General features: G+C 35.0%; 1 protein-coding gene across 8 annotated transcripts in view; it reads right to left on the bottom strand.

Annotated features, from left to right (window-relative positions):
• NOVA1 (NOVA alternative splicing regulator 1) overlaps nt 1-22,043 on the bottom strand; it is a 151,553-nt gene that overhangs the window by 28,074 nt on the left and 101,436 nt on the right. For all 8 annotated transcript variants that reach the window (XM_073211419.1, XM_073211418.1, XM_036999372.2 and 5 more), the window contains one exon: nt 4,652-4,818. In XM_073211419.1, coding sequence (XP_073067520.1) covers nt 4,652-4,818 — 167 coding nt within the window. The remainder of the gene's footprint in view (nt 1-4,651; nt 4,819-22,043) is intronic.

The raw sequence follows: 22,043 nt of genomic DNA, 5'->3' as shown, positions 1-22,043 counted from the left end.
AAGACTAACATCCCCTGGATTTGTGAATGTCACATAAAAATAGTATCTTAACAAACTTTCAAATCTTAAGAACTCATAATAGATCACCCAGCTAATTGTCATAGTTCTCTTCCTCTCCTACCAATAGCTTTGCCTAGAAGCACCTGTGTCTGTCTGGATTTTCAGCACAAAAAACAAATTGCAGAGGTGCCTCCTTTTTTTTTCATAACCTTCCAGAAAAATTAAAAAGACTCTTTAGAGAAATATTAGAAGGAGTCTGTAGTCTATAGGGTGCCCCTTGATCAGATAGCTAAGGCTTTCCATTATCTGGTCCCATCCTACCTATGTAACATTTCCTCTAACCTCCAACACAAATGTTCCAATTCTGTCAGAATTGTCTCTTTACTATCCAACAGTTGTATCTTTCTACCCAAATCCATATTGTTTCACTTGCCTAAAATAAGCTTTTTTTTTCTTCTCCTCTAATTAAGCAACTCCTATACAATCTTCAAGGTCCAGTTCAAGTGTTCATCTATTTTACAAGGCCAAATATCACACTAGCCTACACTATTTCATACTCCTCTAAATTTCTATAGTACATTGCTTGAACATTGTAGTTTTGGTATGTAAATACAGCTTTACATTTTTATAAATTTTTTAAGTATAATCTGTCACAAACTAGTTTTATAGGGCAAGGGCTACCATGTAATAAATTTTGAAATTTAATAAGAATGCATTTAATAAATTCTTGATTAAATCAATGAAAAATGAACAAATTATGTGCTATTTTTGCCAATTTCTCAGGATGAAGTAAAATTTTTTGAGCTACGTGAAATTTTTGATATCTTAATTTGATTTTTTAAATACAAGAGAATCCCTTAAATTCCTATAACCACTTCTTTGTTAATATAGCTTTTCTTAAAAATACATTTGAGCCAAAAAGGGGAAAAAAAGCCAAAAATCTGCAATAGACAAAAGAAGTTAGCAAGTGCTAACTATATTATTGATTTGGGCTTTCTATCATGTTTGGGCTTCATTATACTGACTCATTAATATATGAACAACCATACCTGGGGATTGGAGGGGCTTACAAGAAGTAAAGTTTCAATAATTCCATGTGGATATAAGTAAAAAGCTCAAGGCATAAAAAGGTAGGAAAAGAAAAGATGTATACCAAATAATCTGGGCTAAAGAAGTGCTCCAGGAATAAATTCAGAGCTTCAAGACTATAAAGTCTCGATTTTTATTTGAAGATCACTGAATGTCTCTGCTATCTGTGTATCCCGAAATAAATAGTATATTCTATGTTGCAATTAATGGGCTTAATTTTGGTTTATTGGCTCTTGTTGCCTATCTTTTTCTTAGTATATTGACTAGTAAATGAGCACAATGATATTATGTACCTTTGATAGTCTCCTGGTGGTAAAGTTATGGAACAGAGGCTATAAGATTCTGACTATTCAATTTTAATTATTAATATTGTCATTTTGAACATATAAAATAGCCAATAAATATTTGTTTTAAATAAAAAAAACAAAAAACGCATTTGAGAAGTAATAACTAAATAATACACAACATCTAGTATGTAAGGCTGTCAGGGTAGATTTTATCATTGCATCATATGAAAGACTTGCAAGATTAATTTGCACAACTTTCTTAAGAAACTATACTTGTTTAGGAATTCATTCAGTCAATAAGTATAGGTCTCATTTAGGCAACATAGTCGTTAGATTACATAACTCAGGATATAATATTTTATAAAAAGTCATAAAGTTATAAGTTACAACTTTTAAAGCAACATGTATTTGTTTAGAATTGACTTTGACTTCCTATTTTAAGTCTAACTTAGATATAAAGTATACTTTCTTTAGCAAGCAGAACCTTAAAATCATCAATTGTAAAAAAGAGATGTAATAGCAAACATTAAGAAAATCTGTAATTTCATATTCAATGTGAACTCATTTCTATGCAGAAGTTACAGGTTTTAGCTCTAGCATTTTTTAAAACTGTAATTTTATTCTTTGCACAATCATAACTAGAAGAAAATACTAAAAACATGTTTTAAAGAAATTATTTTAAAAATTACCTTCAGGACTGAAGCCCACAGCAGAAGTAAGTGTTATATCATTAGTTAAGGGAAACACTATCATTTTAAAAGAAATCTTATTATGATTCTATCTTATTTAAATATAAATCATTAAAATATCACTTGACATACGTTTTTATCTATTCTAGTGCAAAATAATTTCTTTTAGATGGTATTATTTTATCCATTATTTTATGCTGGATAACCAGCATCATTGCTTCAAAAATAAAATCATAGTCATTTAAATTTATATGCTTTACTTATTATTTAGGGAATAATCCCAATAAAAACTCTTACACTGGTAAAACAGTATACCTAGAAAGTTAGAGAATCCTAAACTTAGAGCATAAGAGTCTGTTGATCTACAATACCTTGGAAATATGTACATCTGATTGCTTTTCTCAATTTCTAAGTTTTTTGATTTTTACATTTACAAAAAAAGTGTTTTAAATGTTAAAAACAGTATCCTACTAGATTTAGCATATTCTTTAGATAAATCTTTTAAAATGATACTCTATTTCACATAAATTATTGATTACATGAAAATACTAAGTAGCCAACAATAATTTTAATTCCATGAATATCTACAAAGCTTACAAGTGAATGCAAATACACAAAAGTAAATCCAGCACTAGTATTCTTTCAAGAATTATCTTGAATTTAAATAACATTATCTGAACAAGGGAAATAAAAATAAACCAAATATTTTTAAATTTTGTTTTTTATAAGTATATGGCTCTGGATATACAGTACCCTATAAATCTCATATTCCCATAGTGAAAACTGATATTTTAACATTTCATACACCATTACTTGATGGTACTATTTATTATAACAAAAATAATAATTAATTCATATTATATTTGTCCTCAATATATATAACCCGTGATATCATACTATTCAAACTACATCATATGTAGTACTTAAAAAAAAATTAAGATGGTCACCCCTATTCCAAAAAATCTCAAATATCTTATAAATTTCTCATGAAGTTATAAAATAAAGGGGAAAAGTAATAGGCTAGATTAAGGCAGGAAGTCAATAGACTCTACAGTTTAGTGCTAATTCTGTAAATTCTTAGCCCCAGGTGATTTTAACCTAAAGGTCTTTAAACTCATAGTTCTAGAATCTGGATAGAGTCATGGTATCACCTTCAAGGCATCAGTTTTTAAAATATTTTTTTGTATTCAGCTAGTATAGATAAACATTTCAAAACTATAAATTGGGGTGAACAGAATATATACTGATGTTTAGAACTTTAAAATACTTAAAATCTGCCATGTATAAATTTTTCTTTGAAAATTTGAATATACAAATTGAACTATTTTGACATCAACAAAGAGTACAAAACAAATGATTTATACAGAGTAACAGCTACTTATTCATGATGTAAACATGGACAGATTTTTTTAAATGACAATATAAAACTGAATATTAGCTTATAATTTGAAAACACTGCCTAATTATTAATTTCTACATTTGTATTTGATTAGTCAGCCTTACATTTATCTACATATTGGTATAATTATGATAGATTCATAACACTGTTAAGAATAAAGTTTTTTCAACTCAGAAACATGAAATTGAGATTTTGAGCTACATTTCAAATTTGTTGGAATGAGCATAAATATTCTGTAAATTAAATATTCTGTGAATTAATAAATACATTTCTTTTGAATGCAGTCTATTCATAGTATGATCACGAATTAGCTAATTATAAAAGGGCAAATGGAGAAACAATAATTGTAAACAAAGAGTATCAAATAAATTTGAGGATTTAAAAAAATTTATGGGTAAAAATCCACCTTATTTAACATAAAGAATGTCATTTTTTCTCCTACATTATGTCAGTCATTATTCAGTCTTAAAAACCCACATCGTCTTTTATTAAGTAAAATTTGTTACAGAAAATCCCACACATTAAAAATGAACATTGGTCCTTTATGACATGTATGTGTGTGTATACACACACACACACACACACACACACACACACACACACACACACACACACCACAAAGTTATACAGAACATAATAGCTGATTTGTAACAAAGGACTATTTGCTAGGTACAAAAATTAATTATACATGTTTATTGATAAAAAAACACTGAACATGACAATTAAATTAACAAAACAGTTTATATGCATAATTATTATACTGAAGACTATAAATATGGTATTCAAAATTGTGAAGATATAGTCTCATTTCAATTTTTACATTTTATTTAAAAAGTGATATGATTTTAAATGGATTAAATTCCTATAAATAATTATATTTGTGTCTTTATATTTTTTAAAGTGCAATCACAAAATAAATCACAAAATTGCATCTATATATTTTTTAAAAAGCATCACAACTGCTTCTCAGTGTAATACTAATAAATGAATAAGTCAATTCAATCAATAAATCAACTAATCAATCTAAGGAAGATATTCTGATGTTTAAATAAATAAATGACAACTGTTATGTTTTAAGTATGCTTAGGGAATAGAAACTTTATACAGTAAGACTTTAAGTCTTCTTTTATAAGGAATTCATACTACGCTGTGGATATTTCTCTTTCATTTCCCAATTAAACACTCACTTGTTTGATGCGATCTGGATTAACGGTGGTCTGGGGTTGCAGAATGCTGACTGGTTCTGTCTTGGCCACATTTTGGGGCATTTCTCGAATTTTTTCTGCAATGAATCCATGAACTGCATTCAGTGCTTCAACTGTTCCCTGGATCAAGCACACTCGTTCAGTAGTACCTGTGTGTAAAAGATTAATTTTTAGAAAAATTTCCTTCTCATTTTATATTTTTTCAAAAATGTTATCAAAAGGATAAAATAGTTCCAATAAAATATAAAATGTAGAACTCTAAATTGGAAATGTTCAACTGAACCAAAAAAAATGAATACATACACACATATTCTTTTTTACCACTTTTGTGCTCATTCTTTCCTAATTTTCTCAAAAAGCCAGAGATCCTGAGAAGTTCTGAGCATATCACTCATTTACTGACATTAACAAATACATCTTGAGCACTTGTAAAAGGACTTAAGGTTAGAAAGTGGTAACACACTTAAGATCTATGGACTCAGCTTTCACAGAGGATAAGGGTGATAACACATCAAGCCGGAGAGTTCCAAGGTAGATGACATGAAAAATAATGGAAGTACTTATATGAATGGCACATATGGATGGTGTACAATGAAAAAGCATTTAATCTTGAGTTTACCTAATAGGTAAATTTCTACTACCCTCTATTCACTTACCCTGCTCTTCTTTACCCATAGCAATGACACTACCTGACATTTTATATTTGTTTATTTTTCATCTTTCCACTAGAATGCAACTCTTGGAGGACAGTGATTAGCCTGATTTGTTTTGTGCTATAGCTTCCCCAAAGCTTAGAGTAGTCTCTGGCACACAATAGGTATACAGTTAAGTATTTACTGGATAAATAAATCAATACTGACTTTACTATGTAATTTTAATAATAAGACAATATCAGAGTTAAAATCAAAATTTAAAAAGTTTATGAAATCTGAAATTCATGAATAATAAATGAGGATGTAATTAATAGAATGTTTCATATCTAGTGAATAAAATGTAGACATATTATGTGAGACATGACAAAGATGAAATTGGATGGGTGTAGTACACATGTCCCAACTCATTTTACACTTTACAAATAACTTTCAGCAATAAAAATAAATGATTTGTTTTCAGACTATTTGGAGCCACATTGCAGCAGCCTTGTATTAAGTTATCTTCTCAGCATCTCAACACAACATATAACCTTAGTTCTCAGAATTAAGTATTTCTTTACTAAACAGTTATCAAAAGAATGGTATTTTTTAATGTATAAAATATTTGCTTTTTAAGTAATAAGAAAACTTCCATGTATGTAACATATTTTCTTTGCTGCTAAATTTTCAAAATTCTAAGCCATTCTATAACATATCTTAAAAAGACATTTTGAAGGACAAAGTTGTGAAATCACACATTAAAAAGTCATAGGGAGTTTATATTGCTTTAAATATTAATTGCCACACAAACCATTTTTCTAGTAGTTTTGGATTTTTAAAAGTATAGTGAAAGCTCATTCTTATTTCTAGAAAAAAACTTAGATCACAAAAATTGGCAGCAGAAATAAGAGTAATATTATGTGGATAAACCAAAATTTTAATGTTTTAAACAATGATGATTCAAGTTTATGCAAAACTAAGTCTTCTAAATTATACAAAATATTTCAATAGAGAGCAAATACATCTTTTATTTGTAAACATGGAGAGAATCTGAAAAAGATAGTGTGAGTTTGAAGGCTTAATACTTCCTTTTTCTCATCATCAGCTTTTATTTCCTTGTCTATCTCGATGTTATCTCTGTGGTTCATGGGTAAAATGACCGAGTTTATACAGATACTCCAGAGTCTTCACAGGGTTGTATTAATTGTCCAATAAATGACTAGAAAGGGTAAGAACTGATCAATGTAGCTCATGCAAAGTGTTCTATTCTAAGTTAGCAGACAAAACAAAACAAAGATGAGATTACATTCCTGCTTTTGGAGACAACCAGAGGGTGCTCTTCTGGGGATGCCACAACAGGAAAGGAAACAGCTGAATCTTAATAGGGATTAAAAATAAATAAAGTGTGGTACTAACTAACTAAAGACATTATACCACCATGTTGCTTTCAAAATTCTAATAGAATACATATCACATCAGACAACACAATAACCCCAACTATTCAGATTGTATAAACTGTAAATGGAAATCATGTTCTATAGAGAAATATGACTGTCTAAAACTAAATTTCACAGAGCATATGAGACAATATGGAGACACTTTGTAGTTTCAAAGTTGTGGTACATATTCTTTGAGGATTAAATTTTATCGCTACCAATGGAACCACTACCAAAAAAAAAAAGAGAAAGAAAATAGGAGATAGTATATCCATGAATGGGAATTGTTGCAATGCTCAGAAGACATGCTGTCACACACTTCTACTGAGCTCTAACAGCTTTTTCACTTAGGTAACAGAAAACTCTAATTTTTAGGAGAAAGTCACAAAGAGGGAAGACTGCCAGGTGTGTGAACAAACTGTAACAAAAATGAGCCTGCAAATCATAAAAGTTGCTGTTTTTATCATTTTAAATGCTTTTATGCTCCATTAGTGTCTAACTGCCAGCTATTTATTATTTTATTTGTTTAGTAGTAGTATTTGCTTCTCTGAAATAGACTAGCAACAAAAGCTGAAAAAGTTACATAAAAGTATAGGCCCACATTTTTTACAATGTAAAGATAGACAGGTCTATATGACACTATTAATTTAAAGTTGCACTTTTAAAGGAGAAATTTAAAAACTCTAACAAGTAGGGTCAATGTCAAATATAGGCAGTGAAATTCAAAATGGCTTTAAGTTCTAATTTCACACACAATATCATATACTGAAAATGCATATTTCTAAAGTTAGGTAATAATTATCAAGCAGATTCCCTAGCAAGTTTGATAGAAATTTAATAAAATTACATTCATCCTGTGCTACTTTAACCCTGGACAAGACACTTAAACTGTTCCTGCTCTTTCCTAAGGCATTTTATCATTTGTGCAGTGGACTCTATCCCCTCTTACCTATCAAGTCCTTGTTTCTCCAGGTACTAGAGTTCTTTCTTACATCATAATTTCTCCTTTTCAATGAGATTATTCCCACCAGTAGAGGAACATATTATAATTTTTAAGGACCCCTTCTTTATGACGGAATTAGAAAATTACCTTTGGCAAAGCAAATGAAATAACTGTTTAGGCAAAGATCATCAAATCTTAAGATGGAAGGTTAATGGGAAATTTTCAGTGGCAAACTCAGATAGTCACCAATTGACTTCACTGGTCAACAATAGCATAACTAAGAATGCAAAACATCAAGAATACCTCTTGACATGAAGCAATACAAAGCACAGCACACCAATTATGAAGTATGCATCCCAAAGTAGTTGAACCTAAATCTAACCAAAAATTTGTACAACATTATAGCTTATAAATAATACTGAAAACAGAAATAAATTAAATGACATCATGAGGAAAAATTAGAAATTAAGAAAACAGTCTATCAAACAATTCACCCAGTTTCAGCAGTAAATGCTCTATACTAAAAGAGCTTTAAGAAATCTAATGATCAAATGTAAATTAGAATTGACTGGACCTAGATTCAAAAAATTCTTAATTTAAACATAATTGTGGTAATGTGATAAGAATTAAGCATTAGTATCAAAGAATTACTGTTAATTTTAAGTTGTGATTATGGTAACAAGTTGAGTAAAATACTACAATATTTGTCTTTTTTTTAGGTGCATACTGAAGTACATACAGCTAAAATGACTGAGTCTTGCTTCAAAATACTTCTGTGACAGCAAAAACATGAGCAAATGAAACAGGTATACCATAATTTTGATATTATTTATATATGTGTATATATATATATATGATGGGTATAAGAGAATTCATTGTACTATTCTTTCATGTATACTTGTAAAAGAAAAACATTTCAAAGCACTCCTTGACCTCAAACCCTTCTCCAATTATAGTTCAATTTCCTAATCCCTCAAAATTCCTTGAATGAGTTGTATATTCTACTTCCTCACCACACATTTCTTTTCTTGAATCTCCTCCACTATGGCTTTTGTCCCACCACTCCATTAACACCATTTATCACAGCTGTACCTGGGTAAATCCAATCTTCATGTTATGTTCGACCTGTCAGCAGCATTGAGAAATGAACATTCTGCTCTAAAAACATTTGACTTTCAGGATACCACACACTCCTGGTCCTCAACTTATGCAATTCATTCATTTTATGACAAAGATCTATTGCATTCCTGCTAAATGTTAAGCACTATACTAGAAGCTGAAGATACACCAATGACTAAACAGACCGATCCTCCTGCTCTCATGGAGTTCATAGTTTATGTGGACAGGCACTGTACAAAAACTAAAATATACAGCGAGCATACAAAATGACTTTGTGGTGGTGCTACAAAGAAAATTTGGAGACAATGACAGAATGAGCAGACAAAAAAGTAAAGTGTGAAAGATCTTGTCTGTCATTTTCAAGACTGCATTCTCTGTTATTAGAATGGTGCCTGGCAGACTGTAGATGCTCAAGAAGTATTTTTTGAATAAATGAAAATCTCTGAGCCTAAAAATTTTCTTACTGGCATATTAAAAACATGATTGATTTTAAGAACTTTTTATTCATAAATATCTATAAAACCAGTAAGCTTCTTTGGGTTTATAAGATCAGTCAATGCATATATAAATATTTTTGAAAATGATTTCAAGAACTAAATAATGAGAAAAAATGAACAGTTCAATTTTTTTTTTCTTCCCAGGATAGGAAAAAAAAAGATAATCTTTAAAAATGTAACCTAAGAGAATAATGCTTGTTGTAGTCTAAAATGCAATCTGTACTAGTTTATACTCCTACTGAAAATATAACTCAGTATAAGAATGAGAACATAAAATTCCTTAGGAATTATTAGTGTCAATTTAAAATAATTTGAATCTCTTGAATATAAGCATGAGTAATTTTTTTCTGGACACTTCCCAGGCAATAGAAACAAAATAAAAAATGAACAAGTGGGATTATATCAAGCTAAAAAGCTTCTGTACAGCAAGGGACACCATCAACAAAAAGGCAGCCTACAGTATGGGAGAGTATATTCATAAATGACTTATCCAATAAGGGGTTAACATCCAAAATATATAAAGAACTCATATGACTCAACACCAAAAAATTGGGCAGAAGACAACAGGTATTTTTCCAAAGAAGTAGTAGAGATGGCCAACAGGCACATGAAATGATGCTCCACATCGCTAATCATTGGGGAAATGCAAATAAAAGTGAGATATCACCTCATACCAGTTAGAATGGCCACTATCCAAAAGACAAGACTTAACAAGTGTTGGTGATATGGAGAAAAGGGAAGCCTCCTACACAGTAGGAATGTCAGTTGGTGCAGACACTGTGAAAAGTAGTATGGAGGTTCCTCAAAAAACTAATAGAAATACCATACAACTCAGTAACTGCACTTCTAGGAATTTACCCAAAGGAAACAAAATCTGTTGTTTGAAGATACATGCACCCTTATGTTTATTGCCACATTATTTACAACAGCCAAGATATGGAAGCAACCAAAGTGTCCATCAATAGATCAATGAATAAAGATGTGATACATATACACAATGTAATATTATTCAGTCATAAGAAAGAAAATTTGCAATTGGCAACATGGATGTAGCCAGAAGGAATCATGCTAAATGAAATAAGCCAGGCTTTCTGGAGAAAGACAAATCCCACGATTTCACTTATTTGTGCAACAAAATAAAATGAACAAAACAGCAATAGGCTCAGAGATACTGAGAAGTGACTTCCCGTTGTGAGAAGCATACTCACTGGTCCAAATTCAATAAGTGGACACAGAGACAAAGAGAACAGTGGAGTGAGGCTTTAATGATGGTCTTGCAAGATCAGGTGTCTGGTGGGCAGGCACACCTGGGGAGTTTGGTGCCAATAATTTATCTCCTAGTGCGCGAGTCCCTCCCCTGGTTCCTCATTGGCTGAGTACTACAGGGTTCAGTCTTTCCCGGACGTTGCCTAAGCCTGTTAATTTGTCTTATTCTTATTGGTAGGTTTAAAAAACTCAACAGGTATAGCCAGGCCCTTATCAATTCCCCCACCCCCACTCTCAGCCTGAGCAGCTTCCACCACATGGCCTTTGTTAATACCTTACTGTTAAAATGTCTAAACATCCTAGTGGGAATAAATCACATTTAGGTTTTATACTCTTTCCTAACAGTTCCCCCTCTTTTTAAGAATTTCTGATTTTATTCCTAGTAATGTGTTTAAATTTATGCTTGGTCCTTTCTCAAATTTCTCTAATAGCTTTTTACTCTCTTCCTCATAGTTCAAATTTTCTTCTAAGATTATTTTGGGTGTAGGTCATAGGTATTTGCTTGTTTATGGCTGCCTTTATAAACTTTTGAGTCAAGCTTCTCACACAAGGGATGATACAGCATCCTATAGCAGTTATGTCTCACAACTATAACAAGGGATGTTAAAACAGAGGCAACTATACCTTTCTATTTTCCAAACCATCTTTCCAAACAGTCTATAAAAGGGTCACTGGTGCCAGTTTTCAGCTAATTGATTAGTTAAAGTGGTGCCTTGTAATGTATAACTTCTATGAAAAGTTTTTTCATTGGGTGTAGAGAGAAATGCCGGGGTAAATGGACTGGCCAATTGGACTAAAGCACAAGTCCTAGTCCAGGTGTGTGGCAACAAGTAGCGCAAGTTTCCCTTTCCACAGTACCACCATACACTCAGGGGATGCGGAATTTTGAGAAGTTGCCCTCTTTAGAGACATTTAGGACATGGGTACAAGTCAATATGTTCCCCACAGGAGTTGTGAAATCTTCCCCTTGCCTAGAGAGGCATGAGGAGCGATTCATCTTCTCTATGGAAAAAGAGGGGATTGCCTTCGGGTCTGACTTCTTTAGGGCACGAAAGAGTAAAGACAAGCCCTTGCAAGTCTCATTTCCCCAAGCGTCCTTGTCCTGGTACAGGGCCAACATGCAGTTCATCCCAGCAGCACCTGTGTCCCAGCAGAGAGGGAACAGGACCACCTGCTCCTGTGGCCGTCTATACGTAACAATTGCTTTTATTCAAAGCGAGTACTGAAAATTTAGCCCACTCTACCAGACATTGGTGTCTCCATAACCCATCTCTATTTCAAGAGTCTGTTTTAGATCTCTTATCTCTGTTACGGTAACTAGTCTAGGGTCATTATGGGGAAGCTCTGGCTTGTTATTTCTCTCAGGATTGGGGGTGGCCACTATGGGTGAAGTCTTGCCTTCGATTAAATTAAGACTAAACCTTCCCACGGGATCTACTCCAATGACATCTGCACCGAGTCCGTAAACATGAGGGGCAATTACAGGGTCTGAGTCTAAGTCTTGAGCTTTATGTACACTTAATAAAAGGGGGTTACACTGTCTGTCCTGGCAATTGTCAGGAGGAATTCCTTTAGCTAAGTGGAGCTTTCTTTTTGAAGATTTTTCTGCTGCATGAGGGGCCGTCCACCCTTGAAACTGGGTAGTCCACCAAACACTGCTCTACCTTGGACATGGGGGCCTACTTGCCTTTTATTCTATTAAGATTTGTCCATTCAGGACAGAGATACTTATTATCTCCAGAAAACTGTTCTTGGTCATTTAGGTCACCACAAGAGAGAATCTGACAAGCATCAAACCTAATGGTTTGGGGCTTGATGTTTTAGTAATATTGATTACCAGTTTGACAGGATAACCAGGAGTTCCTTCCCATTCTAGGGCTTCCTGCAACTTGCGTGTGAAATACAGAGTTAGAAGGATAAAAGTTAACATTTTAGGTTCTTTTTAGTTTCAGCCTTAAGGGTTGGTTAGCCACCTGGGACACTTGCCAATTCTGTTTTGTCCCCAGATCCCCCAGTCAGTTTCTTTGGTGTAATGAGTCCAACCCTTTTCAGCCGTCCTCACTGCGGTCTCCGAGATCAGGAGCACGTGGTAGGGGCCTTCCCAGCTGGCTGGAGTCCATCTTCTTTCCAGGATTTTACTAATACCAGGTCTCTAGGCTGGAAGCAGTGAGCGAAGAACTCAAGTGGGGCAGTCTGGGTGAGGAGTCCTTTCAGCTTGAGAGAAGGTATGTTAGAAGACATGGCCAGTACATATTCTCTTAAAAATTGATCTTTTGTTTCCATAGTGGGCAAGTCTGTTGCCCTTCCCAGATATGGTAGCTCATATAATAATCATTATTCCCTGTAGTACTTTTGAAGTAAAATGACTCCCATTATCTGAATCAACATTTTCTATTAACTCAAACCTAGGAATAACTTGCTCTAAAAGTACCTTTATCACTGATCCTGCCATTGCAGTTGTTAATGATGGGCCTCCACCCATCCAGTGAGATGGTCAACAATCACTACTAAATATTTAAGCTTTCCCACTTTCGGCATCTCAGTAAAGTCAATCTGAATACTTCGGAATGGTCTTATTCCTGGGAGTCTCTCTCCAGGTACTGGCTTTCTCATACACTTCTTAGTAATTCTTTGGCATGTTATGCAGCTCTTACAAACCTGTTTAGCAATGCTGTAAATGATAATAGACCCATAAACCTTTAGCAAAGCATCACACATCACCTGAGGACCCCAATGGCTCCCCCCGCTGTGTAACATGTTCTTCAGCTCTCTCATAATAGGCTGGCCAATGATCATTTCTCTCCCATCTGGTAAGGTCCACCGCCCTTTCTCATCTGGAGATGCCCCCACCTCCTGTAGCTTCTTAATCTCCTTCTTGGAAAACTTTGGGATCAATGAGATTTTAGGGATATTTGGGGTGAGGTTCAAAAATCTAATTTCAGCCTCAGATGCAGAGTCTTTAGCAGCTGCATCAGCAATCCTATTACCTGTAGCTTCATAAGAACTTCCTTTCTGGTGACCATTCACATGCATTATAGAAATCTCAGCTGGAAGTACAAGATTTTCCAGAACCTCTTAAATTAATTTCCCATGAATCAATTCTTGACCTTTACTATTTATAAGACCTCTTTCTGTTCAAATTTTTCCAAAGGTATGGACTACTCCGAAGGCATGTCTGGGTAAATGGTGCCTTCCTTGTCTGAAAGTAGTTTTAAGGCCTGATCAAGAGCAAACAACTCACAGGTTTGAGCTGACCAATGATTGGGTAATCTCCCCTTTTCACAGATGGATAACTAGTCTCTATCAATGATGGCATAGCCATTATGTTGTTTGCCCTGTCACCTGGGAGGACCCATTTATAAACAGTTTCACACCACCACCTAGAGGAGTTTTCCTTAAATCAGGCCTGACTCTAGTCTGATACTCTATGAGGTCCATGCAACTATGGCTCAATTCTGATTGACCTTCAGCCTCTCCTGTCCATAGGAAGCTGGTTGGATTGAGACAGGTGTCTGTGGTTAAGATCAGGTCATCTTTTTCAAGTAAACCTGCTTCATATTTAAAAATTTGAGAATCTATTAGCCCGTGCCCAGCCCACTGATTAAGTAAGCATGACCCAAAGCTGGTGAGTACTGACAGTGAGGGTTCCTCCGAGTTAATTTCCTGCTCTCTTCCACCAGTAAGGTCATGGCTGCAATGGCCTGAACGCATTCAGTCCATCCTCAAGAGACAGGATCCAATAGTTTAGACATAAAGGCTACTGGTTGTTTCTTTCCTCCCCAGGCTTGGGTCAAAACCCCTGCAGGGAACCTTGTTCAACAGTAATAAACCAGTGAAACAGCTTCTCTAAAGATGGGAGTGCCAGGACTGGGGTGGTGACTAAAGATTGCTTTCAATTCTTCTAGAATTTGCAGTTCTGCTGGGTCCATTGGAGAAGGTCTGACTCTCCCTCTAACAATTTGAAATACAAGCTTCTAGCCTCTCTTCTAACACTTTTTGAGCCTCTCTCAGTAATTCTTCTCTAGGTTTTTCATTCCATCCATCTAAATTCTGTAATTTCTTAGATATATCTGGCCAATTTTTGGTCACAAAATTGACTTTTAAAAGATCCTGTCCTACCTGAGCTTCTGTGTCAAGTCCTGAATATTTTCTCATCTGGTCCCTGAGTCTCTATGAAAATGCAGTTGGGGTTTCTTCCTTTTCCCATTGGACTTCAAACACCTTAGAAACATTTTGAGATCTTGGGACCGATTCCCTAATCCCCTTTATAATTAGCCCTCGAAGATTCTGCATTTTAATTCTATCCCTTAGATTATTATTATCCCATCTAGGATCTACATTTGGGAACTTTTGTTCTGCTGACTGGACACCCTGAACTGGTGGGTGTTTTTGTTCCCAAATGGACACAGCAGCTCTCCTGATCACCCCCCTCTCACCACCAGGGAATGGGATATTCATGATGGACATCAGTTCAACCTAAGTATATATATTAGGTCCCAGGAATTGATCTAGTGGGTCCACTAGGACAAGGGATCTTCTAGCAATGTTTAAACTTCTCACCTCAGTACCCATGAGGGGAGCATTAACAAATTTCCCCTTGTCCTAGTGGGACCTCTCTCAATGGAACCATCTTGGATTCCTGGTGGATTCCCCAGAAGGCAAGGGGAAACTAAGTCCTTCTTACATTGTTAAGTCCGGGGAGAGGAAATCCTGGGGCAAAATACCTCTAAAAACTGAAATCGAAGAGAGAAATAAAGTTTAAAATCTATTTACTATTCACAAGCTACAGTCTGGGGCCGTTTCCCTCTTTCAGGCTCCAACATCAGCCAAAAACTGGCCCTCCCCCTCACCTCTCAGGTACAGATAAGCCCTCCGTTGCCCAGGTAATCACCCATTGATATGGAGATGATTTCTCTCCACCCCTGAGGAAAGATGCAAATGCACTAAAGCCATACTTCTTTCCACCTCTGAACGCCTGTTGACATGAGATATGAGTGGGGTAGAAAGAGAAAAAGGCCAGGAAAGTCCACTAAAAAGACCCAGAGTTAATTAATTAAAGCTCAAAAAGACAGGAGCAACTTGGCCTGGAATGTTTGAATATTCCTCAGATAAAGGAGAGGGTACCTCAGCATAGCCTGCCTTTATTATGTTAATCATACAGGCCCAACCTCTTCTTTTTTTTTTTAACTTTACCTATATGCTATTTTTTTTTCTTTCTGACCCCAAATAGTCTGCAACCCAGGAAATCAATTTAGCATGTAGCTGCAGCTGTAAACAACATAGCAAAAGACAGGAAGGATTCCATCCCAAAGATTGCATTTTAATACCCAGGAGGTCAAGAAGCAAGATTCTCAACTTACTCATTAGCAAACAATAACTCACCCCCCAACCCCTTGGAAGAAGGGCAGCCAGTCCTGATATGCTCCCAAACCAGGAAGCTGCCATCCTGGGAGGGGACTAAAAGCAGTAAATTTCTTGTGTTAAGCTAATTTTGCAGAATTACCCAGAGGACTGATATGAAATATAATGTCTCATCAAAGATACTTGAGACCACCTAACAAGTCTACACCTCCAGGTGCCAGCCACACTCCTAAAGAATCCTTAAAAAGGGAACCCCCCAACCCCTGGGGCACTCCTCTCTCCGAGGCCACCAGCATCCTCAAAGTACACAACCTTTAACTTAAAACTTTCTCTCTCCAACCTCCCAGGGTGACCCTCCCTCCTGAGGCAGCCTCACTTTCTCTCTCCAGGAGTAACTCCAAACAAAACTTTCACTCCATCTCACCGCCGTCTCTCAACTCTGGCTGTGTCTGCAGCGGGGAAAGGGACCAAGGGAAACACACAATGCTCTCCCAACACCAGGGCTTGTCCTGGGAGGTCTCTTGTAGTTCCTCCTCCCTAGTTTTCTCTTCCCTGGGGTTGAGTGGAAATAGGGGAAGCAATCTTGGTAACCAACAGATTCCTCAGGTGAACTGGAGGCTTTATTACCATCAAAAAATAACTCAAACCTGGCAAAGCCAGTTTTCATCTGATCTAAATTTAATCCAGACAAAACAGCAAAATTTGATCATCTTCTGTTTGTCCTTAACCTGGTACAGGAGGCGTCTCCCCAGTACTGTAACCTTCAGCCCAGCAGGCTATCTGGGGGGAATTCCAAGGGAGCGCATCTGGTTCCCTTTCTCTGCTTCCCTAGGCCTAGAATTTGTATTTCCCATCCTTCAGGAGGTCCCTGTGCCTGAGATCCCTGTGTACTCAGCCCCCCATAATGGAAGTTTCTTGCACACACCCCGAGATTACACGTCTCAGCCACACACACTCAACCTCTGAAAAATGCCCAACCACCAAGGCAGTATTTATAGCCCAATTTTCCCACCTTGGCTCGTGCACGAGGTTGCCTGGTTGCCGCGGTGCCTGCGTTTTCTCCCCTGCGTTGGTCACACTGTCTCCGCACAACAGTCTCGGGTCTCCCCTTGGCTTCCCTGCGAAGGTGAGACGCCCAGACACAGCGGGCTGCCCAAAGCCAGGCAGAACGCGTCTTCCCACTCCACTTGGGCCCCCACCTCGCACAGGCAAGAGGATCCCGGACGAGCCCCCAAATTGTGAGAAGCACACTCACTGGTCCAAATTCAATAAGTGGACACGGAGACAAAGAGAACAGCGGAGCGAGGCTTTAACGATGGCCTTGCAAGATCGGGTGTCTGGTGGGCAGGCACACCTGGCTGGGGAGTTTGGCACGAATAATTTATCTCCTAGTGCACGAGTCCCTCCCCTGATTCCTCATTGGCTGAGTACTACAGGGTTCACAGTCTTCCCCGGACTTCGCCTAAGCCCTTATATCTTTCCTTTACATTTGTCTTATTCTTATTGGTAGGTTTAAAAAACTCAAACAGGTATTGCCAGGCCCTTATCAATTCCCCCACCCCCACTCTCAGTCCGAGCAGCTTCCACCACGTGGCCCTTTGTTAATACCTTACTGTTAAAATGTTTAAACATCCTAGTGGGAATAAATCACATTTAGGTTTTATATTTATACTCTTTCCTAACACCGTTAACATGGGGAAGGGGCTGGAATGGGTGGATAGGGGAGGTAAGGGGGATAAAGGGCCACAAAAACTCAATCATAATATAAACTGGTCATGGTGATGGAAGTGCAGCATGGAGAATATAATCAATGGCTCTGTAATATCTTTCTATGTTGACAGCAAAGGCGCTAGTTGGAGCAAAGATTTAATAATGTGTGTAACTGTTGAACCACTGTGTTGTAGATGTGAAACCAATGTAATATTGTATATCAACTATATTTCAATTAGAAAAAATTAAATGAGAAATTTGGTCAGATAGATGAGTGACAGTGAAACATCTCAAAATGAGTAACACCAAAGATCTGGTAAAATATTCGTAATTCTGTAACAACCTATAAACAATGTTTTTGGTCTCAAAAAGAACTGAGAAAATGGAAATACCAGTTAATATTGCAATAGGCAAAAACTGAGATTAAAAAAAAACATGATATACAGATAATTTTTATAGTAATATAACAGCCACTTAAAGCATTGAGAAATTACTAATTCTGGATAGCTAATATTCTGACTACATGAGAGTTTACTTCCCTCAAAATAATATGTAGGTTCTATCATTCTAAGAACTCTCTCTCAACTTGTTATATATTTCAGAAATATTTAATATTTCCATATTACCTGCGCTCAACCACATAGTTCTTGGTCAGTAATAAAGTGGAAATTTCAAGATTGATTTGGGTATGTGACCCTATTTATTCACACACAAATGGCACCTGTGATTGGTATTTTTTTCTTTTAGTTTTCATATTCTTTCCCTTCTTGCCACTTAACCCTCTTGTTTGCTAGTATACCTGACTCTAGCAGGCTCTTCTTCTTACACTTTTTTTGCTGCTTCTAATTCTCAATGGCTTAAATAGAAGAACCAGCTAAGCAGGACTTGAAACTGTATGAAATAAAAATAAATAGGGTTCTAGGGGCAACCACGGGAAATGTCTGACTTTGGTGAAGTCCATCTTGTTTTTTGTTTCTTCATTTCTGAAACTGAGGTCAGTGTCAATAAATAAAATAATACATTAACATTTTCTCAAGGTTTAAAATTTTACATAGGCATTTTTATTTTTAAAACAAAGATTCATTTTTTAATGAATAAAGCAATTTTCAAGGAGCATTTCATTATTCTCAATCTATAATCATTATAATCTAATTTCTCGCATGTCTTTGTAGTTTAAAAAAAGTATAAGCATTAGCTCATTAGCTTTCCTTTAGTTTAACCATTAAAAGCAAAGTACAGAGTATCAATCATTACTAAGAGCATGTATTACAAACTTTAGGATAGATAGAATAAAATGTAAGTTATTTAAAAAGATGAGAATAACAGCAATAGCGATGTAAATAAAACAGGTTAAACTTTTGAAAGATTCTAATACTGAAATACATGGCTTTATTTTAATATATTACCTATTAACAGATAATGTTACCATTTCTTTAATAGGCATCCTCTATAATAATCTATATATGAGAAAAATCTATTCGTCTTAATGCCTTTATAAATAGATGATTTACATATACCCCATATTTACTGCTGTCATTGTATCAGCATAAGTCCTATTTAAGGGTATTTAAAGAATTATATCAGCAAAAGCCCCATTTAAAGGCATTTAAGGGTTTGCTAAGTATAGAAATTAAATATTACATTCTTTCAGGGGAAAATATGTACTTTACCAATTTTTAAAAATGAAGCCATTCAAAGGTCTCCTCTGAAATTTACAGCCATACTTCTTTTCCTTTGACTTAGTTTCTTTTCCACATCTTTATACTCACTGGGAAGAGCTAACTTAAAGTTTTAAGCACTTTTACAATATGTATCTCAAAATATCATTCTAAGATGAATGCTTTAAGCAGTGTATATTTCCTTAAATTTACCAACGATTTTATGATTTATATAAAGTACATTTTATAATACATATATGGTATATTATTAATATAATTGTGCATTATATAACATCTCATTTAATGCTTGCAATAACCAGGGCAGATAATATTATCTCCAATTTATAGGTAAGGAAGTGAAAGTAATTGGGCCAAGGACACATAATTAACAAATGCCAACATAATAAAAAGTTTTGTCAAATTCCATATTCTTTCAAATACACACACACTTTGGAGAATGTAATGTTAGGCCAGCTACCAAATTGCATCCATTTAAGAAAGTCATATAATGTTTCAGCTTAATGATGGAAAAATAATTTTCATCTAAGTTTGATAATGTTTTTAAATGCACTGAGTCACACCATTAACATCACTTCACAGATTCATTCCAAATCTGGCATAAAATGAAAAGAAATGATTGACCCTTCTTAAAGAGAACAGACCACCATAGGAGATGGTTAATAACTGTGTGTGCTATTAGCAAATTTTTTAGAACAAGTTTTCAGATCAACAAAAGCACTTAGGAAGATTGCCATAAAATGTAAGTTCAATTTGTAATTGCTGCTTTTGCTCCACGTGTAGTTATGCACATTTAATAATGCTTCCACCTACCCTACAATTACTAAGAGGAAAATATACTATTTGAAGAAGAAGCTTTCTATAAAAAAGAAATCATAGGAATTGACATCTTAAGATACAAAAGTAGTAACTGCTTTTCTTCTCCAGGTGATTAACTCGCCACAATCATGTCTCTACTTCTAAACTGTAAAGATTTGCAAAGGGCCATTATAAAATTTCTTTACTCCCAGCCAACATACTGAAGGTCTGATTCTCTGTTTATAGAACACGATTTAACATTAATATGTACTCAATCAAGTCAAAGGATGAAAGCATACTTTACAGAAAAATCTAAAAGTATTCATATTCTTAAAAGAACAAGATGAGAGAATGAATGGCAATCAGAGTAGATGTCCAGCTTTGCATTCATTCATTCTCTATTCAGTGCATGCAAATGGCATACTCATTTTTACTTCAGCCATTCTGATAAAGTACCATCAGGAGTAAAAGAGATACTAACTTCTGAAGAAACCTGAGGTTTGAAAGTAGACATATTTGAAAATCCTAAGTAACAAGTTCAATTGTTCTTATATATATTTTAATTCATTTCCAGTTGTTATATTTTGAGGTTATGCAAAGGTCCTACCAATAGTTATGATGATGACTAGTTGTTCACCTATGCTTATCATAGGTTTACACAAAATCAGAATTATAGCAATCCTGGCTTGGTCAATAGTATTACCTTTTTAACTTCCATCAGGGATCACAGGAATATAAAACTGTCATGACTAAATTTTATTAAAAATTTAATTATATTTTTATATTTATATATAAAATAGACTTTCTGAGTTTGCCACCACTCTCAATCACTGTCACCATTAATGACATTGATTTGTACTCTTAAATGGTACTTGGAATTTTTCTAGCTATTCCTTTTGTACTAATAGGAATTCATTTGCAGAATTGTGTGGACCATCCTTAGAAAAACAGCTTACAACAAACATGTGGTATCAAATTAAACTCAGAAATTCAGAAGTGTGACCAGTGGGAGTATGCAAAGCTAATCAAAGTCAATTGGAGGTAAGGAGGGAAACACACCATTGGACATGCTACATGGTAACAGTATGAGGACCGCTGCTGTTATAAACTGAGAGCAAGATGATGAACCTCTCTAGTGAGAGCCCCATTCCTAACATATTAAGTTATCCCCTTTGAGATCCAATATACGTTAATGCATTAGCCAAGTTTAAGCAGTGACTTTATTCCATATTTTCTTAAAAAAATAAAGCTATTTAGAAAGTGACCTCATCTCTACCATGAGCCCATAAACTGAATATGAAGGAAAGGCTCACATCTGCATATATTTTAAAAGGGAGTGAATTACTCAAGTTAGTGAATGATAACAAACATCATACTGTTGATCACATGCACCATATCAAATGTATGTAATGGAAGAATGAAGAACTGTGACCCATTAACTTGCTGACAGAGCAATATGGGAAGGTAAATTTGTAAGGGTTGTTAAAATGATAAAAATCTCAAAAGAGTTTACATAATTTTTCATTAAAAAGAATTGTTTTATTAAAAAGGTATTAATTTTGGATATATTTTTATGTGTGCTGAGATAATATAAAATGGCAAAATATTTTTAAATTGTGGGAAGTTATATAGTTCATAAAATTTGCCATTTAAGCCACTTTTAATAGTATAATATAGTAGCAATGATTATATTTACAAGGTTGTACAAATACCACAATTATTTATTTCCAAAAACTTACCACCACACACAGAAAGACTGTAACCATTAAGAAATAAATTCCTAGCTCCTCCTCCACACATCTCCTGCTAACCTCTCATCTACTTTCAGTTTCTATGAATTTGCCTACTGTAGATATTTCATGTAAATGAAAGCATATTTATATGCTTTATTTCACTTAGCATAGTATTTTCCTCACTGATGTTGTAGTATATACCA

The sequence above is a fragment of the Manis javanica genome, chromosome 8, assembly GCF_040802235.1.
Source record: "Manis javanica isolate MJ-LG chromosome 8, MJ_LKY, whole genome shotgun sequence".
Classification (NCBI taxonomy): domain Eukaryota; kingdom Metazoa; phylum Chordata; class Mammalia; order Pholidota; family Manidae; genus Manis; species Manis javanica.
The sequence above is the reverse complement of the archived record's forward strand: the minus strand, read 5'-3'. Positions and strand labels throughout refer to the sequence as shown.